The sequence below is a fragment of the Procambarus clarkii genome, chromosome 30 (genome assembly GCF_040958095.1).
Source record: "Procambarus clarkii isolate CNS0578487 chromosome 30, FALCON_Pclarkii_2.0, whole genome shotgun sequence".
Classification (NCBI taxonomy): domain Eukaryota; kingdom Metazoa; phylum Arthropoda; class Malacostraca; order Decapoda; family Cambaridae; genus Procambarus; species Procambarus clarkii.
In genome coordinates, this window is record NC_091179.1 from 36044154 (window position 1) to 36059891 (window position 15738).

The 15738-nt window shown below is 47.3% G+C and overlaps 1 protein-coding gene across 1 annotated transcript in view; it reads left to right on the top strand.

Annotated features, from left to right (window-relative positions):
- The first annotated feature begins 10048 nt into the window (after nucleotides 1-10048).
- The window catches only part of LOC123747659 (BTB/POZ domain-containing protein 2-like), a 209098-nt gene continuing 203408 nt past the window's right edge, over nucleotides 10049-15738 (top strand). Inside the window, exon 1 of the mRNA XM_069334088.1 lies at nucleotides 10049-10276. Within this exon, the coding sequence (XP_069190189.1) occupies nucleotides 10064-10276 (213 nt within the window). The 5' untranslated portion in view covers nucleotides 10049-10063. The remainder of the gene's footprint in view (nucleotides 10277-15738) is intronic.

The following is a 15738-nucleotide window of genomic DNA, read 5'->3' on the forward strand; positions in this document are numbered from 1 at the left end:
ACACATGACAGGTCTGACATTATCGATACCTTTAAAATACTGAACAGATTAGAAGATATTAATCGTTCAACAAGTTACAATACAGGAGAGAAAGGAGTAGACGATTTTCCCTCTTTTCGATGTTTAGTTTTCAAGAAATAGTTAGTTTATAATGAAGTTAACCCCTTTAAAACATGTTTTCGTTTTCTTTTTCAACAATACTAGAAAATGAGAATTAAGGTAAGACAAAATTATAATGTTTGCTCTCCAGTAATAGGGACCGAAAAGACTTCACTGAGGCTTGCTTACTTACTTACTTCCCTTCTACTTTGGAAAGCCCAACGCCAACGACTGACCTTCCACTGGATGCAAACCTCAACAATGGTTTAACTCCCGGGTGCCTGCTTATTGCTAAGTGAACATATACATGATATGAAAGGAAACGTGCACAATCATCCTGCAATGTGTGGAAATTGAGCATATAAGACAGTATATCTGTCTGTTTATTTGTCTGTCTGTCCATACTTGAAGGCCAAATGTTTTGGGCTAGCCTCACCAAAATTGGCACGTGGAATTGTGTGGGGTACAGGACGAACATAGACTGGTCGGTGTAAGCCTACATTGAATGCTTTAGGAAATATTAGCAAAATAATAATAATAATAATAATAATAATAATAATAATAATAATAATAATAACAATAATAATAATCCTCATATCCATTTTTTATGGAGTCTTTTACGGAATCTATCGTGAAATCTGGCGTGTGATTAACGTTGAGCTGTTAGATAAAAAATAACGAAGTAAGGCAGAGAAAGAAAGAGCAATACATCCAAGACCCAACATTTCAGTGTTTTATGAGAGAGGATGCTGAAGAGGGGTAAGAAGGACAGTACGAAGATATAGCTAGACAGAGAAAGAGGGGAGACGCAGACAGACCCGAGCAATGCCAGGTACTCTCCCTGATATAATATAATTATATATTGCCCTTCCCAGCAAGTCCATTAGGAACTTTCAAGTATTTAAAGTGAGGTTTGTGTATTATTCAGGGTTATCATTTGATATTACGGATATTGTGGCCTAAACCTAAATGAAATAGTTGACCACATAACCCGAATGCGCTCAAGCATGGGGTTAAATGAACATAAAGACCCTCCCATCCTTTTGTAGAGTGGTGGTACAGTAGTACAGCACTCGGCTTTGTTGTGAGGTGGTACAGTGGTACAGCACTCGGCTTTGCATCACGCGGGCGGAGGTTCGAGCCCCAGCAGGGGCATTTGGAACTTACAAGTATTTAAAGTGAGGCCTGTGTACTATTCAGGTTTATCATTTAATATAATATATTATAATGACAAATCATCCTTCAATTTGAGGGAAAGACGGAAATGCACACCTAACAGTCATTGTAACAGCAATTCTTACATAACATTTACATTAGGATAATGTATTTCGCTGGTAATCAAACCCACAGATGGCACTGATGAAACTTCGGGGAAAGGGCATCCTAACTGTTTGTGGAGCTTCCACTCTTCTCTAAGGTGTTGGTAATCTGTTTGCATCGCCAACTACTACAGTTCTCTCCGGCCCTCTCTACACCTGTCACACGTCCCTGGGGCTGAGTGAAGGTCTGCTTCATCAATTAGTTTCAACATAAAAAATGTCATCGACAACTTTTGACGAAAATGGCACGCCGGACTGCAGCTCCACCACACTATTTGAATCAGGAATTCCTTCTTTGACTTATGAGTAAGTAAGCGTAATATGCACATTTATTTAACATCATTTGTTTGGGGTGTTGTTTTTAGAAAGAAAAGGTAAAATGCTGCCCAAAAAGACTGTTATAACTTTTAGGGCAAGGCTTTAATGCAAGACTGCCTTAGTGTTCAGAATTGCCTTTGCATTAGACTACATATCTTTTTGATAGTTTCTCGAGGCACAGAATATCAGAATATAGCACAATGCAAATACTTGGAACCAGTCATTGAATCATTGACACCAGGATGCAACATGCAACGGCTACAGCACAACAATGATAATACTGGCGTAACCATTTCAGATTTTTGAGTAAATTGTTGCCCTATAAGAATAAATTAGTTAACCTGCTTTTAACAGCCGAGGTGCCAGATTGACTTTCTTCCTCTGAGTAAGCTGCTCTAGGATGTATTAGTGTAGCACCCATAAATGCACTGGACGCCAGTAATAAATCTTTAATAAGAAAATGGTATAAGGATTACACCATATTCATGTGACTGAAATATGCCCAGCTGATTTTGTTAAATTGTTTGATTGGTAGACACTTTTAGAAGGTTGTGGACTTTTGTTGCATCAGTTTGTCTAGCAGCACTGATGTTTCACCTGGATACACCAGGCTCAGGGGTGTATTAGGTGTTTGTGGCCAACTACGAAACACGTACATCTTTTCTCAATAATGGCGGCTTGCCTTAACTTGTTAAAATATTCACGAATTTGTAAACTTCGGAATTCGAGGTTGTTAAAGACCACCTCGTTAAGTTTCGAGCCTGATTAACGTTTCACAAAAAATAAACAAAGCCGTCAGGAATGAGGGAAGATGCACAGGTTTTGTAACTAGGCGCATAAATGCTTTAATCCTTGACCGGACTATTGTCGCTATACCTGTTGAAGTACTCTGGAGGCCAACACTTTGTGCATCTTGGCTTTAAACTTTATTTAAATCAATCGCTGTGAGTCGCGAGAATGTTGTACTTGATTGATGTCATTCTCTCTGCACTTCCAAGCTTGTCAGATCTGCACATCCCAGCACGGGATACTAAGCTGTCAAGGCGGTCGTGGCAGTGTCAGCTTGGAAGTCCCGAGCAGCGGCTGTCTTGCCTGAGGACGAAGGGGCAGCTGTCAGACCTCACCATCGCCTTCCCTATTGAGAAAAAAAGCTTAAGGTGACAAAAGGAACTTAATAGTTTTACTTTTGCAGAGTTTTAGGAAGTCAGTTACTTTAAATAAGGTAACTTTAGGGCAGGTCTACCTTAATGTAGTTGTACAGATGTTAAGCAGTCCTTGGTGTATGGTGTGCGAGGACCTTCTTCAGTAGCTCGTAAGGGCAACGTGTGTGTTAATTTTGCTTATTAATTGGTTAAAATTAAACATGCTAAATACAATTTAAAAAAGTTACAATATAACAATTTTAGCAACTTCACAGGTAAACCGTATTTTGAGACTTAATTTTGTATGTATAATAATATTGGTAATGACCGAAATGAGTTTGATTTTGAAAGTAAAAACAAACTGTAAATTGTCTAAACAGCAAGTTAATTTTTATTAGATTTCACAAAATGCTAGTTGTGGCATAAGCTAGAAGTGCTTTAGCATCTGTCCGTTAGTTTGGATTCAAATGAATTCATTTGCCATACCAATTTTCGTTAATTATCTTGTATGGCAAAGGTAAGAAATTTGAGACCAGCACACTTTTCCAGTGGGTTAGTGTAAACCTTTGTGGAAGTGAGAACAGCCACTTGCAAAGTAATTTTTTGATAATGTCTTAATGTTAGAAGTAAGTAATTATCAAAAGAAGGCACCAAACCGGGAAGGCTATGTAGCACCATCAAATACGCAAAATAATCAGAGGGCGCTAAATATCACCAAGGATGCCAATACGAGAACAAAAACGCATAAGGCGAACGATATCAAAAGTATCCGAGTCACCAAGAATTCTATCGAGGGATAGGTGACCGCGAGGGGCGGTCGGAAAGCAAGACACACGCTCGTCCTGGAAGTCAGGACATTCAAGAAGGACATGCACGACCGTAAGAGGGACAATGCAACTAGGACAATAAGGAGCAGGGCGGCGCTCCATCAAGTGACCATGGGTTAAGCGAGTATGGCCAATACGCAACCTCGCTAGAGCTGTTTCCCACCGCCGGTTACGGTGGAAGGAGGACGGCCACGAGGAAACACAACATTTAAGAGTACGTAGCTTGTTACCAGTAACAGACAACCAAGAAGCCTGCCAACGGGTAAGGACTGAGGAATGGATAACCGGGTAAAAGTCGGAATACGGAATGCCTTTACGAGAGATGGGACAAGAGCGGACAGCTTCCTTAGCGGCAGCATCCGCACGCTCATTTAAAGACACGCCAATATGGCTGGGAACCCAACAAAACTCAACCGACTTAAATTTACTGTGAACGAGAAACAGCCAATGCTGGATCTCGACAACTACCGGATGAACTGGATTAAAGCACCCGAGAGCCATGAGGGCACTACGAGAGTCAACAACAACCACAAAGGAAGACTGACAACGAGAAAGCAGGAGACGAAGAGCATAGAGAATAGCATAAAGTTCCGCTGTAAAGATGCTAGTCTCCGGAGGCAAGCGACACATATAAGTGCGATCAGGAAAAACAACAGAGTAGCCAACACCGTCCGCTGACTTAGACCCATCGGTGAAGACAGAAACGGAGCGGGAGTGAGAAGAAAAGTGCTCGAGGAAAAGGCGTTTTAGAACTGTAGGAGGGGTAAAAGCTTTAGTGATACGAGTCAAGGATGTACAAAACCGCGGAAGAGGGACCCTCCACGGGGGCAAAGAAGGAACAACACGAGGAGAAACATCAGAAATACGAACGGAAAGAGAATCCTGCAGGCGAGATAACCGGACAGAAAGAGGGAGGTGGTGAAGAGGAACAGGAACCGCAGGAGGGGTAAAAGTTAAAGCACGACAGAGACGAGAGGAAGGATGTTGCAAGGACCGCGCAAGATAGCGAAGACAGTAGCGATCACGGCGGTCCTGGAGAGACAGGAAGCCAGTGTCAACATACAAGCTAAGGACGGGAGTCGAACGAAAGGCACCAGAACTGAGGCGCAACCCAGCATGGTGCAAAGCATCAAGACGGCGAAGAGTAGAAGGAGAAGCAGACGAGTAAGCAGGGCAACCATAATCGAGCTTAGACAGGACGAGAGAGGAATGTAAAGCAAGGAGAGTGCGCCTATCTGCCCCCCAAGAAGTATGGGACAAGACCCGAAGGAGGGTAAGGGACTTAGAGCACTCAACACGGAGGTAAGAGATATGGGGAGACCAAGACAAACGAGTGTCAAGGAATAACCCCAAAAGCTTCGCGGAATCTTTGTATTCAAGGGGATGACCATAAAGTGACAAAGAGGGACGAAGAACAACCCGTTTCCGCGTAAAAGTCATGGCACAAGTCTTAGAAGTAGAGAACTTGAAGCCATGACCTGTGGCCCAAGACGACACGGCATCAATCGCAAGTTGAAGCCGGCGTTGAAGGAGAGGCGAATCATCACCCTGACAACAAAGGGTAAGATCATCGACATAGAGAGCGGAGAAGACACCAGAAGGAAGAGAGGAAAGAAGACCATTGAGGGCAACCAGAAAAAGAGTAGTGCTCAGAACACTACCCTGGGGCACACCTTCGTATTGCTGAAAAGTGGGAGAGAGAGCGGTACCAAGGCGCACCCGAAAGGAACGACGAGAGAGGAAGCTGCGGAGAAAGAGAGGGAGATGACCACGAAGGCCAAAAGAATGAAGTTGAGATAGGATATGATAACGCCAAGTGGTGTCGTAAGCCTTTTCTAGGTCAAAAAGGACGGCAACAACGGAGGTCTTCGCAGCAAAAGCAGTACGTATATAGACCTCCAAGTTCACCAGGACATCTGTCGTGCTGCGGCACTTGCGGAAACCAAATTGAGAAGGGGAGAGGAGGTGATGGTGTTCCAGGAACCACATCAGACGAACGTTAACCATACGTTCAAAGAGTTTGCAGACACAACTTGTGAGAGCAATAGGGCGAAAGTCCTTAGGGGAAGTACCCAGAGACCCCGGTTTGCGAACAGGGAGGACAACGGCATCGAGCCAGTCCTCAGGGACTGACGACGACTCCCAGATCCGATTATACAGACTCAGTAAATACTGAGACGTGCTCGGAGGGAGATGGCGAAGCATCTCATAATGAATACCATCGGAGCCCGCCGCCGTAGAACCGCAGAGGGCCAGGGCAGAACGAAGTTCAGAGAGAGAGAAGGGATCATTATAGGGAAGCTGAAGATGAGTGCAGAAATCTAAAGGACGAGACTCAAGGACAGGTTTACGAAGAAGGAAAGATTGGGGAAGATGAAGACCAGAGCTAACAGAAGAAAAGTGGGAACCCAGTTCGGAAGCGACCTGCAACGGGTCCGCCACAAGAGTATCATGGAGGTGAAGGACCGGTGAAACATCGGGAACGAACTTACCCGCTATCTTGCGGATACGCTTCCAGATCTGGGCCAGAGGGGTTTCGGACGTAATTGTCGAGACATAAGATGCCCAACATTCACGTTTAGCCGTACGGATGGCCCTACGGGCCACCGCACTCGCTTTCCGAAAGAAAAGAAAAGAATCGGTCGTCTGCCTACGGCGGTGCTTCTTCCAGGCTGCACGCTTACAGCGGACAGCCCGAGCACAGTCCGCATTCCACCAGGGAACGCACTTCCGTGGACCCCGAGAGGAAGAGCGAGGAATAGAGCGGAGGGCAGCGTCGAAGACAGTGTCATGAAAAAGGAGGAGAGCGCGAGAGAGGGGCAGAAGGGAGAGGTCAGAGAGAGTAGCACTGAGGGAAAATAGGGTCCAGTCCGCCTTAGCAAACTGCCACCTAGGGAAAGAGAGGGAAGGGCGAAAAGAGAAAAAGGAAACAAGGATGGGGAAATGATCACTTCCATGGAGGTCATCAAGAACCTGCCATGTGAAATCTAAGTAAAGAGAAGAAGAGCAGAGAGAAAGATCAAGACAAGAAAGGGTACGAGTTCGAGAGTCCAAATGAGTGGGCTCACCAGAATTCAGAAGAGACAGGGAAGAAGAGAGGAGAAACGGCTCAAGGAGGCGACCCCGGGTATTCGTCAGAACGTCACCCCAAAGAGAATGACGACAATTGAAGTCACCCTGCAGGAGCACAGGCTCCGGCAAGGAGTCTAGGAGGTGTTTCAAATCAGGAAGAGAGAGCGGGACACTCGGGGGGAGATAAATGGAACAAACTGTGTACCATTTCCCCACAAAGATACGAGCAGCAGAACAATGGAGAGGCGAAGGAAAAAGTAAAGGAACAAAGGGAACATCAGCCCGAATCAAGAGAGCAGAAGAATTAGAAGCCCCAGCAATGGCTGGGGGGGGGGGGAGAGAAAGGAATAGCCACGAAAACGACCAGGACGAGCACCAAGCATCGGCTCCTGGAGACAGACACAAAGGGGCGAAAACCGCGAAACCAGAAGTTGGAGTTCGAGGAAATTGGCGTAATAACCTCGAACGTTCCATTGAAGAATGGACAACGACGAGAAGAGAAAGGACAAAAACAGAGAACAAGGAAGAAACAAAGGCGAAAGACCAACAGAGCACGTTAAAGAATATCAGGGTCGGGATCAGGGTCAGCAAAGTCAGGGTTAGGGGGCATGGGTAAACTGAGCAAAGACGGAGGGAAGGAAACGGGAGAACAGATCAGAGGTGGGCGGGCAGGGTCCGGAGGAGGAGGAGGAGGAGGAGGAGGAGGAGACAACGGAGAGGAGCAGTCAAGGACAGCAGCAGGAAGAGGGGGAGTAGAAAGAGAGGAGCGCACCCCAGCAAGAGCAGCAACCGAAAGGGAAGCAGGGGCCAAAGAAACCTCCATAGCGGGAACAGGGGGCGCAAGCACTGAAACGGGGGTGGAAGGAGCAACAGAGCCAGAAGGAGGAGCTGAGGAAGAAAGCGAAGCCTTCTTACCCGCCGGGGAAGAGGAAGGAGAGGAGCCAGGCTTACGCTTCTGACTTAAAGAGACCGGTGTCCCAGCAACTACGTACCGGGCAACGGATTCCAGTGTCTCAACAGGAGAAGCCGAACGAGAGCACACACGACGGCCGTTAGGAGAGCGATGGACATCCGCCCGCACCGACAGGCGGCGGGGAGAGCCGATAGATGGAGGAAGAGGATGGGAAGGAGGATCGGAGGGGGACGAGGAAGGAGACACAGAAGACACGACAGACCGGGTAGAAGGAAGGGGAACCCCAGACAGAGGACCAGGAGGAGGATCCTTCGGGAGAGAACCCAAAGGGACAGAGGAGGGGGCAGTGGGCGCATCAGGGTCCAAGGCCTGGAAACGGTTGTGAGTCTGAGGAAGGCGGGAAGGACGAGGAGAGGAAGAGCGCAACACGCGAGCATAAGAGATATTAGCATAAGGCGGGAGCCGGCGAACCTGGCGCCTCGCCTCAGGAAAAGATAAACGCTCCCGGTGCTTCAAGTTGAGGACGGCTGCCTCAAGCTTGTAATGGACACACGCACGGGAGAAGGTAGGATGGGCCTCACCGCAGTTGAGGCAACGAGCCTGGGGAGAAGCGCACTCCGACTTAGAGTGACCTTCGCCACCACACAAAGGACAGAGAGAGACAGTCCCGGAGCAGCGGAGGGCACCATGCCCAAACCTCCAGCACTTGTTGCAGAGCCGAGGAGAAGGAATGTACTCCTGGACAGAGCACCTGGCACCAGCAAGAATGACAGAGGGTGGAAGGGTCCTACCATCAAAGGTAATCTTCACAACCCGGAGGGGTTGACGGCGACTACCACGAGGGGGACGAGTAAACGTGTCCACCTGGAGAATAGAATGGCCCTGGGCAGCAAGGATATGTCGAATATCGTCGTGGCAGTCGCGTAGGTCCCGAACACCGGTCGCAACATGGGGCGGGAGCAAAATAGTGCCAACACTGGCATTCAACTGAACGTTCTTCGAGACCCGAACGGGGGTCTCGCCAAGGCAGGATAAGGCAGCCAAGCGGGAAGCAGCATCCTGAGAAGGAGCAGCAACGACACGCGTACCGAGACGAGTGGGGTTAAAAGTAATGGAGGCATCCACGGAATCAATGAGATGGCGATGAAGGGAGAAATCGTCAGGAGGCGCAGAATCAAGAGGGAGGAGATCAAAATATTTGGCCCACGAAGCGGGACCAAACAAGGCTTGATAGGTAGCAGAACTGGAAGGAATCGAGCGAGGGCGGCCGTGACGAGAACGGCGGTGAGAACCCCCAGAGAGAGAGGGGTTAAAAGGCGCAGTAGTTACAACTAGAGAAGGAGCCGCGCCAGGGGACGAGGTAGTCACCACTGGGGGCTTGGGGCTCGACCCAACCACAGAGGAGGGAGGGGAGCCAGGGGAAGGAGTCAGAGAGGCCAAAGGAGGAGCAAGGTCGGGGCCCAATGCAGCGGAGGCTACAGAGCCCAGTCTTCCAATACGGACCGACTCGGGGGCTTGGTCGCCCACCCCACGAGCCTGAAAAGGTAAGCCAGAAGCAGCCGAAACAGGGGTTATCATCTTGACGAAATTACGAATTCACTCACGAATGTGCCCCCACACCCACCATGGAGCCACAATTAGAGGCAGGACACCCAACAAGAAGCTATCGCCGATCTTGTCGGGGCCTCCTAGGGGTGCGTCGTGAGTATACGCCCCACAAACGCCACCTTAAGAAACCGACAGTCCGTCGAGATCGGGTTCAGTGACGAAGTGGGGATTGACAATAAAAGGTTCCCCTCGCTCTCGACGTCGGGTACTGCAGTTCTACGGGTGCAAGAGTATGCCTCCTCAAGCACCCGGGCGTCAAAGTAGAAGAAGTCCAAGGGAAGAACCAGAACGAGCAAAAGGTCGGCAGGAAACGGCAAGCAGATAGGAGAAGAGGGGGGAGAAAAACGAAACAGAAGGAAAAGGAAAAGATGCCCAGCAGAATTGGAGAGGACGGCAGCAGGAGCACAAGGCTAGAAAAGGACAGAGGACTGTCCCAAGGAGCATCACACTCCGGCAGCCGCCCACTAAGCCCCCAGACGGCGACAACGAGCTGAGCGGGGAGGGGGCTTAATGTTAGAAAATCAGGGTTTTTCCACGTTTCATGCAATTAAATTTGTAGTAATTTTAAGAATTAAACTGATTGATCTACCTGTGCATTCTCGACTTAACATAGTTAAGCAGCTGATTGTCGGTACAAAAGAAAAATAAATTTGCAAGGAAGTTCAGGTTTACAATATTTATATTTCTAAACTGATTATAACGCCCACATTTGCCAGTAAAAATTTATTAAATGTGTGTGGCCAGATACACCGGCTGGTGTTAAGTATGAGCTCGCCCGTGTTTGAGACAATGTTGGAGTTGCCGGCGGGGGAGGACGACACCCTCCTGCTGCCCGACGACTCGCCGTACGCCATCGAGTGGATCATTAATCATCTCTACCACAATACGATAGACCTCCCAGGTGTGGCTGGAGCCTGCCAAGTGTACCTGCTGGCCGACAAGTACCAGTTGGAAGCACTTTCTCTAATCTGCGCCAAGGTACTGTGAACATGAACAAATAATTACAATCCGTCCTCATAGCAAAGCCAGATAACTGTTAATCCAGTTGCTAAACTCCTCTGGTTATGAATAAGTAACTGCAATTCTTTCAGCCTGTCCACAGGCAATTGTCGTTAAAAAGGTTCAGTGTTTAAGTTCTGTTGATTATTAGTATGCAACCCGTCCTCGACTCAAGTCCATTACATACAGCGGTCAACCCCACAGACGCATTCATAAATTTTAACATGCTGTTCATACAAAACGGGAATTTTCTCAAGTATAAATTAATATTATAATATATTAATATATTGTGTATATATAGTGTGACGGTAACGCGTTGGTGTTCGGCTGTTTAAGGCTAGGGGTATGGCCTCGTCACATAGTTATAAAAAAAAATAGAAAAAACTGGAACTTCGTCTGTGGTAAGGTAAGGAGAAGACACACAAAACACAAGTAAACTTTAACAATGAAATTTTAATTACGTTAAATAAATCAAAACATGAAAAAATGGACAAACAAATTCTTATAATAAAATCAATCAATCAAAATAATAAGAATAATTAAATGACACAATGAAAAGTTACGTTAAGACAAAATAACAAGAAGTGCAATACAAAAATAAAGGTAAGGTGCTGGAATATTGGCTTTAAGCTACCACCTCTCTCAGTATACGCTAACGTCTAGCCGGGAGGAGTGGTAACTGCGAAAGCACTGAATATTCTGAGGTCTGAGGTCGTGGCGACCCCAGACATCAAGTAGTATGGGGGGGTGGAGTGCAGTTGCAGCCCGGCCGGCGACCAATCAGCGGAGCCGGTAGCGATCAACAGGTAGTTTGGCGGTTTGAGTCTGAACAGGTGTCTCTGGCTGCATACGTTTTGCTCGCTGGCAAACCTTGCTGGTGTTGTTGTCGTTGTTGGACATTTCTTCCCTAGTAGTTTTATATAGTTTGTTGCGACGTATTTGTAGAGGGAAGAGCAGGCTCAATCTCTTGAAGGAGATTACCGTCACAATAGGCATAGGTTAGGTTAGGTGTTTAGGTTCTGTTGGCGATTATTTGTATTTGTAGTACGTGGGTGAAGCATGTATAGCATTGTGGTTCGAACAAAATTCGTCAGTGAAGCACTTGTTCCGGATATGTTCGAACTTCAGCAGTTGAGTCGTGTGTAAACGGCTTTTCATTCATAAACAGGGGGTTTGGCGGGTGGATGGAATCACTTTTGGATCTTTGTTTGGAGGACGGGCTGGCCTGTGGAAGCAACCAGTCCTCAGTCAGTCCATTCCATCCAGTGGTCGACCCCAAAGACGCATTCATAAATCTTAACATGCTGTTCATTCAAAACTGTTTTTCTCATGTTTTATTACCATATTATACATGTTTAGGCACTGGTTAGGTGTTTATAGGTTCTGTTGGCGATTGTTTGTATTTGTGGTACGCGGGCTGAAGTATTTACTGTTGTTGTTCGAGCAAAATTCTGAGGTGAAGCACTTGTTCCGGAAGTGTTCGGATGTAATCAGTTGAGTCGTGTAAACAGTTTCACAATTATAAACAGAGGGTTTGGCGGGTGTTTGAAATGGACTTTGGCCTTTGTTTGAGCACGGGCTGGAAACGCTGGTCACAAATGATAAAGATCGGCAATTTATCGAACAGTGCTTCTCTGACTTAATCTGTTCGAATCACACCCATAAATGCTTCATCCAGTACTACAAATACAATTGATTGGGCCGATTGGGTAATTACACTACACAATTTTTTTCAGGAGCTATATCAGACCAGAAGCAGCATAATTACTTCTCGCCAATTGACAAAGAATGCAAAAAACATTTTAATTTACACTCGTTCATGTATAATTACTTTTATAAAGTTCCATTAAATTTTTTTTTTTTTGCAGTACCTGGAGAATGTAAGCTGCAGTATCTTCACTCACGTCTTCAGCTTAGCAACTCTGCTCAACAACGTGGAGTTGGTAAAGGCCAGCACACAGGTAGGCAAATTATAAACTATTCATATATGTTACCCCACAGGTGACTGAAGTCTGAATCGCTCTTTTCCTTGGTGGGATTTAGTATTTCACTTTGGGGGGGGGGGGGAATCCTTAGGTAAGCAGCCGTCTTCATGTTCTTGTCAAGGAACTAAAAATGTTAAATGACCCTCGGGTAAAAATAATAATTAAGTAATTATATTTAAGGATACTCTCAAATCGGACATTGAATTACCGGATCAGGCTACTGAAAATACTGTACTTTTAGTAACACAACTAGTTCCATGTTCACTCTTAGAAATTCGTAGTTCTTGTCCCATGTACCCTTTTAGAGACTAGAATGGTAAAGTTCTGAAGGAGCTACAGATCTGTAGACTCCTGCGAGGGTCGGAGGGAGTAACTAAAGTGTCTTAAGTTACAAGCCAGGACTCGAGTTCATAAAGGAGTTCGCCACTGCTAACGAACGTGTACATCTTTGCTTAATCCTTGACGGCTTTGATTGCATCTATTAAAGTTTGCAAGCATGAAAACCGAACCAATAAACTGTTCTAAATAGCCACCTGGTGCTTTGATAACGGGTCAAGATCTGGAGAGCATTCACGACCACAGATTCAATCACATCCTGAGGAGGGAATCGGAGTTGGACCACCAGAGCGGGTAGACATCCGCTAAACTCTCCGTACTGGAGAGTTTAGCCGTACTCACAGGATGGGTATGGAGCCCTCTATACCACTCACAGGAAGGGTATAGCAGGGTATTGCAGACCCGGTGTGATTTGCGGGGGCTAGAACCCGCGTTCACCTGTGATTTTTATTATTTTTTGCCACAAACGTGGCCACACATTTACATGCTACACAGCATATATACATTTTCTTCTGTCCTCCATGGACAGGGTTAGAGATCTGTTACATATAACACCTTGATTTATTGATCGACCCACCACAGAAGGTGATTGGTTGCTTTAAAAATGCTAATCTAACCTTCAAACGTAAATACATATTTCACTCCTAGATGGGGTTTGAGTTTTTTTTTACATAGCTCTACTAACGTGCGTTTGGGGTGTAAATTTCCCGGTGCAGCATTCCTTGACGTTTGGAATAGTTGTCCGGTAATGTGGACTACCAGCTCATGAATGCGACCTTGTTTGACGTGTAGAGGGATGCCGTGGCGGACATCAGTAGTGTTACAGATTATTTAAAATTAACGTGCAGTCAAAAAGCTGTTTGCAGGTTGTCTACACGGACTTCATCAAGTGCTTGGTGGGCGGCTGCTGCGGTGTGATGCTCCATTGGATAGTTCTGTCCATTTGTAGCCTTATGCTCCTGTTGCTGTCTTCTCGAATTCTGCCGGATAACTTAACCTTTTCCTTATGTTTCGTATTTCTCCCCTACACTTCTCCTTGCTCATTGTCATTTCCTGCCGACCCTTTGCTAGTTTTGAGTATTCTTTTGTCCTCCTGTTTTGACGCCCAGGTGTTTGAGGAGACATACTCTCACCCGTTGAACTGTGGTACTCAATGTCTCGAGCGAGGGGATGCTTTTATTGTCAATCCTCCTTTTGTCGCTGAACCCGATCTCGACGGACTGACAGTTCTTAAGGTGGAGATTGTGGGGCGTATACTCAAGACACACCCCCTGGGAGCGGGGTGGGGAGGGGGGGGGGGGAGCACCTGGCAAGACCGGCAAGACTGGCAACATGACTCTTGTTGGGTGTCCTATCCTCTAATTGTGGCTCCGTGGTGGGTGTGGGGGAACATTTGTGAATGAGTCTTTTCCTCTCGTTACTATGTTAAATACTGTTCCTCTTGTACCTTCTCGGGCTCGTAGGGTGGGCGACCAAGCCCCCAAGTCGTACAGTTTTGGAAGACTGGGCTCTGTAGCCCTCATTGCATTGGGCCCCGACCTTGCTCCTCCTTTGGCCCTCTTGACTACTCACCTTTGCTCCAATCGAGCCACACGCCCCTAGTGGTGACCAACTCGTCCCCTGGCACGGCTCTCTCATTGTGACAGCGCCTTTTAACCCCTCTCTCTGGTGGGGTTCTCAATGCCATCCACGCCATGGCTACACTCGCACAATCCCATCCCGTAGTACCGAGCCTTGTTTGGTCCCGCTTCGTGGGCCAAATACTTTAATCTCCTCCCTCTGTATTCTACACCTGACGATTTCTCCCTCCATAGGCACGTTGATTCAGTAGATGCCTCTTTCTTTCAACCCCACCCGTCTTGGTATACACGTCATTGCAGTCCTTGTCAGGATGCAGACACCCACTTGGCTGCCTTATTCTTCCTTGGCGAGACCCCTATTCGGTTCTCCAAAAACGCTCGGTTGAATGCCAGTGTTGGTACGGTTCTTCTCTCACGCCATGTTGCAACCCGTGTTAGGAATCTACAAGACTACCATGAAGATATTCGGCATATCCTCGTAGCCCAGGGCCTTTCTGTCTTCCAGGTGGACACTTATTCGTCCCCCTCGTGGTCGTCGCCGTCTGCCCCTTCGGGTTGTGAAGACTTTTGATGGTAGGACCCTTCCTCCCTCTGTTATTCTTGCTGGTGCCAGGTTCTCCGTTCAGAAACACATTCCCTCTCCTCGGCTCTGTGATAAGTGCTTTAGATTTGGGCATGGTGGCCTCTGATGCTCCAATACTGTCTCTGTCCCATGTGTGGGGACGCAGGTCACTAAGTCGGAGTGCACGTCTTCCCGGGCTCGCTGCCTCAATTGCGGTGAGGCAATTAAGGCGAGCCCACCCTGCCTTCTCCCACGCGTGTGCACATTACAAACTTGAGACAGCCGTCCTCACCTTGAAGCACTGGGAACGTTCGTCTTTTCCTGAGGCGCCAAGTTCGGCGTCTCCCACCTTATGCTAACCTCTCTTATGCTCTCATGTTGTGCTCTTCTTCTCCTCGTCCTTCCCACCTTCCTGAGTCTCACGAGACCATTTCCAGGCCTAAGACCCAGACACACCAACCACCACCATCTCTGTCAGTTTAAGTTCTGTCCTGAAGGATACCTTTCATGGGTTCTCTGTCTGGGATTTCCCTTCTTTCTACCTAGTCTGTCTTGTCTCCTGTGTCTTCTTCCTCGCCTCCCTCTGATCTTTCTTCCCATCCTTCTCCTCTGTCTCTTCGCTCTCCACGCTGCCTGTCTGTGCGGGCTGATATCCATCACCCTCCCAATGGTCATGTTTGCTCTCGTTCTTCTTCTTCTGTTGAGACGCTTGAATCTGTTGCCCTGCACGTTGTTGCTGGGATGCCTGTCTCAAAGTCAAAAGCGAAATCCAGGTTCATCTCCTTCCTCCCTGGTGGGTAAGAAGGCTTCGCTTCCTCCCCCCCCTACCTCTGACACACTCGCTCCATCCCCACCTGTTTCGGTGGTCGCGCCCCCTGTTCTTTCCATGGAGGTTTCTTTGGAACCCCCCACCTGCTTCACTCTCGGTTGCTGCCCTTGCTGAGGTGCGCTCCCCTGTTTCTGCCCCTCCTCCTGCTG